We start from the raw sequence: 3,858 nt of genomic DNA on the forward strand, positions 1-3,858 counted from the left end.
TTGGCTAAAAATTATTTATTGAAAGAAAAAAAAATTAAAAGAGAAAGTATGGGCCCAACTTACCACTTGCTTTGCAAATGAGCTCTTGTTCTGGTCCTTGTGCCCCACTGCTGAATGGCAACATCAAGCAACCTCAAATTATTATCTTATAGATTTGATTCATTCCAATCTGATTAATGATTCACACACACATATATTATATGCCCCTTCCATAAACAAAGGATATAATATTGTTAATTTCTTTACAACCCCTCATTGACTCTTTTACCATTCAATTTTAGTCCATATTGCTGCAATTCATATATATAGATAACCCTTTTTTTATTTTCTGGGTATAAAAGTTGAAGCAGGAGATAAGCATAAAGGTATAAAGGCAAATGTATGGGCTAGATTGGTATGATAAGCTCAAGTCCATGCAAATTCCATAAGTGAGCATGGGAATGAATCTGACAAATGTTGTTGAGTAATATTGGAAAGAAGAATCTGACCACAACCACCTTTCTAAAGGTCGAAAATTGTTTTTACAATAAAGTTTAAAGGATGATATGTAAACTATTTATAAAATTAATATCATATTTGGTAAGTGTGGTAGTCTATTATGATGATAATATATAGTATTATATGCAGGTTGAGGAGCAAAGAGACAAAGCACTTGAACAGTATCTTTTGATGTTACTGTGGGACTTACAGTAAGTACTATTTGCTTGCCTCTTTGTGTCCTTTAATGGTATCTCTCCCTTTCTCTCTCCACTCATTAATTTGTAGCTATTGAAACACCGGAAGAGCCCAAAATTCAACAAACACTTGTTACTGTATTATCTTTTTCTTGCTTTTTTGGTTTGCTGAATTCTCTGACTTTGCACCCTCATACCCATCTCTCAAAACCTCTGCTTTCCCATAATTGTACACCTCCACTTCCATCTTATCTCCTCCTTTTTCATCTTTAACACTCGCTGTACTATTTGTGGTAGAAAAATAGCAGAAAAACACAAAAACACCCACAGGTTTATATACTTCTTTGTCTCTTCATACTTCATCTCATAGCTTACAGAAGTATTAAACCACTCAAAACTTTTGTTTGTTGCTTCGAAAGATATTCCAAGTAAGAATCTTTTTCACTATCTTATATAGTTTATGGATTTGGTTTTTCTTTTTTTGTTAGCTTTTGTTTTGTGTTACTGATTTGAAGCTGCTGTTTTTGCACTGTTGTGTTAAGCCTTTTTGAATTTTCAGCTTGATTTGGTTTGATCTTCTTTTTTGTTTTTTAATGACTTTTGGAGTGATTTTGGTTGCATTTTCCATGTTAATTTTAGCTGCTATTAGTTTGTGAAAAATGGTTCTTTCATTCCAGTGTTTCTGATAGAGATTTGGAGATGAAATTAACTTAACATGAATCTGATGAAGTACTTTGAACACACTTTTAGGGTTATGAAAAAAAGCACTTTCTTAGGCAATTCTGAATAGCTTTCATCAGTTTCATGCATGTCAGCTGATTCCTCAAACTCTCATCTCTTTAGTATCTGAATTTGACAGCTATTTGGTCATATATGAACAGCTATTTATACTTTAATCATGATTTTGAGCCAAAAAGTGAAAAGAAAATAAATTTTGAGTAAAAGTAGAAGGAAATGAAAATGAGAGAGATGGCTATTTCAATGCATGAAACTTAATGAGAGAAAAATAGTGGAAAAAAGTTACCAAGCACACCAATACAAATCCTTATTAGACAGCTAGTTCTAAGATTAGCTTGAACCCATTGTATTAATGTAGCTTACCGGAAAATTCTAAATCCAGTTTCATTCAATGTCATGCACTAGAAAGGAATGGATATCATGTCAATTTTGTTTCTTCCTTAATGCTTACTCTTAGCACCGTGATTGGTTCTCTTTTTTTTCAATTCCATTAGCTTGAAGATCAACAGTTTTGTTGCTCGTTGATCCGTTAGTGGATAATTGGATCCTTTTTGTCCTCATTTATAGGATTTTCTCATTTCAAATAAGAGAAGTTGGAGATAAATCATAGATAGCCTTCATCATGTTAGCTGGAAGTAAGACCTATTTACCATTGGTTAGCATTATGAACTTTTATGGCTGCACGATGCGTGTGATTGTTTAAAGTTTACGGACTTGTATTTGTGGAGATTATTACATGCATCACTTAGTTAAACCATACTGTCCATGTTTCTTAGGTTGGATTTTTTTTTTCAAATGGAAGTTAGCATGCTCATCATGACGGATTGCATATGACAAACTTGAGAGACCAGAATATACTGTTAAAATGATGTGTTATCGCAAACACATCGGTTAAATCTTGAATTGCTTGTTGTCTTATAATCAAATTGGGTTTTTCAACCAATTTGAATTGATGTTAAATTATGCATGTTACTCATGTCTATTACTCCGCCGTGCTTGCCGTTAAATCCTGGATTGCTTATGGTTTTATGTTTGAGTTCGGTCTCTGCACCTATTTCTATTTGACTTTACATTGAATGCTTAACATATAGTACGTGCCTGACAACTTCGGCCAATTGCATCTTTCTTGCTCACTTAAACTTTAGCCAATGATCCATTTCTTTTGGCATGTGCAGGTGTTGAAGAGCTATATAATTAGTACTGCAGCAATCCGTACCGGGTATCAAAAGGAACAAGCACAAAACTTACTGCTTTACCGAGAATGACACTGCCGAATCTTGGGTTAGAATCTGAAAACGATTCTGAAGCAAGTAGCCAAGTGGCTTCCAACATATCTGCACATGAGGCATCCCCTGATCCCTCGAAGGATACCACAACCACTACTTCATGCCTCTCGAATCCTGGAATGGTTCAACCAGATTCAGTGTCTGTTTCCCTTGACCTGACTCTGCACTTCAGTGCCAATGATGCTGAGATGAAGGGTGCCACTGGTGAGACTATGGGGACCAACAGTTTGTCAACACCGAGGGTTTTCTCTTGTAATTACTGCAGGCGCAAGTTCTATAGTTCACAAGCACTGGGTGGACACCAGAATGCTCACAAGAGGGAGAGAACAATGGCAAAGCGTGCAATGCGGATGGGGTTATTATCCGATAGGTATACAAGCTTAGCATCTCTGCCTCTCCATGGTTCAGCATTTCGGTCCCTTGGGATCAAAGCTCATTCCGCAATGCACCAAGGAATGTTGCCATCATCCCAAAGACCGGGAGATACAAGAAGTGGGGCACGGTTCGATCAAGGGTGTTTCGGGATGCCGATATTCATGGAAGATGAGGAGGTAGACTTGTATTGGCCAGGGAGTTTCAGGCAGGTGAATGAAGAAAGAGTTGGGAGTAACCAAGCTATGGATTTGGGTCAAAATCCAACTCAAAATTCAAATATAGGTTTTATAGCAATGGCAACACCACCAAGAACAGATGCATCATCTCCACTGGATCTCACTTTGAAGCTCTAATAATTTTTGAAGTTTACTTGTCAATTTCATCCGAACCTGATACTGATTATGTTAGCTCACTCTTGTACAGTGAGGTGCATTAGCAATAGCTGCTACCTCCTATCATTATTTTTGCTAGATTCCTTTAATTTAATAACTTTTTTCTTTTTTAAACCTTTATCTGTGCCCATGTTCGCTGCCGATCAGCTAAGTTTGGTTATGAAATGAAAGCTATAGCCTTTCCCTGTAGCATCATTTTACTATTCTGACAAGGTGAAATTACTTACCCCAACACTCCAACCCTTGCATTAGCAAAGTAGAGACTAAATTAGATGAAATGAACTGATTGACCAAATCGGATTTTCAAACATTGAATGGTTCAACTTAGATTGAATTTCCTGTTTTTTCAAATTATTGAAATTCAACTTGTATGACTTGAAACGTTGAACATTG

The 3,858-nt window shown here is 36.2% G+C and overlaps 1 protein-coding gene across 2 annotated transcripts; it reads left to right on the forward strand.

The window, feature by feature from the left end:
• The first annotated feature begins 734 nt into the window (after window positions 1–734).
• Window positions 735–3,654, forward strand: LOC107913521 (zinc finger protein 4). 2 transcript variants are annotated; one of them, XM_016842134.2, is made up of 2 exons: window positions 735–1,102; window positions 2,588–3,654. In XM_016842134.2, the coding sequence occupies exon 2, from the start codon at window positions 2,674–2,676 to the stop codon at window positions 3,424–3,426; it is 753 nt and encodes a 250-aa protein (XP_016697623.1). In that variant the 5' UTR covers window positions 735–1,102; window positions 2,588–2,673; the 3' UTR covers window positions 3,427–3,654. The 2 variants fall into 2 exon arrangements, with proteins under 2 accessions (XP_016697623.1, XP_016697624.1); XM_016842135.2 differs by lacking the exon at window positions 735–1,102 and adding an exon at window positions 1,159–1,242.
• The last annotated feature ends 204 nt before the right edge of the window (window positions 3,655–3,858 follow it).

The sequence above is a fragment of the Gossypium hirsutum genome, chromosome A13 (genome assembly GCF_007990345.1).
Source record: "Gossypium hirsutum isolate 1008001.06 chromosome A13, Gossypium_hirsutum_v2.1, whole genome shotgun sequence".
Classification (NCBI taxonomy): Eukaryota; Viridiplantae; Streptophyta; class Magnoliopsida; order Malvales; family Malvaceae; genus Gossypium; species Gossypium hirsutum.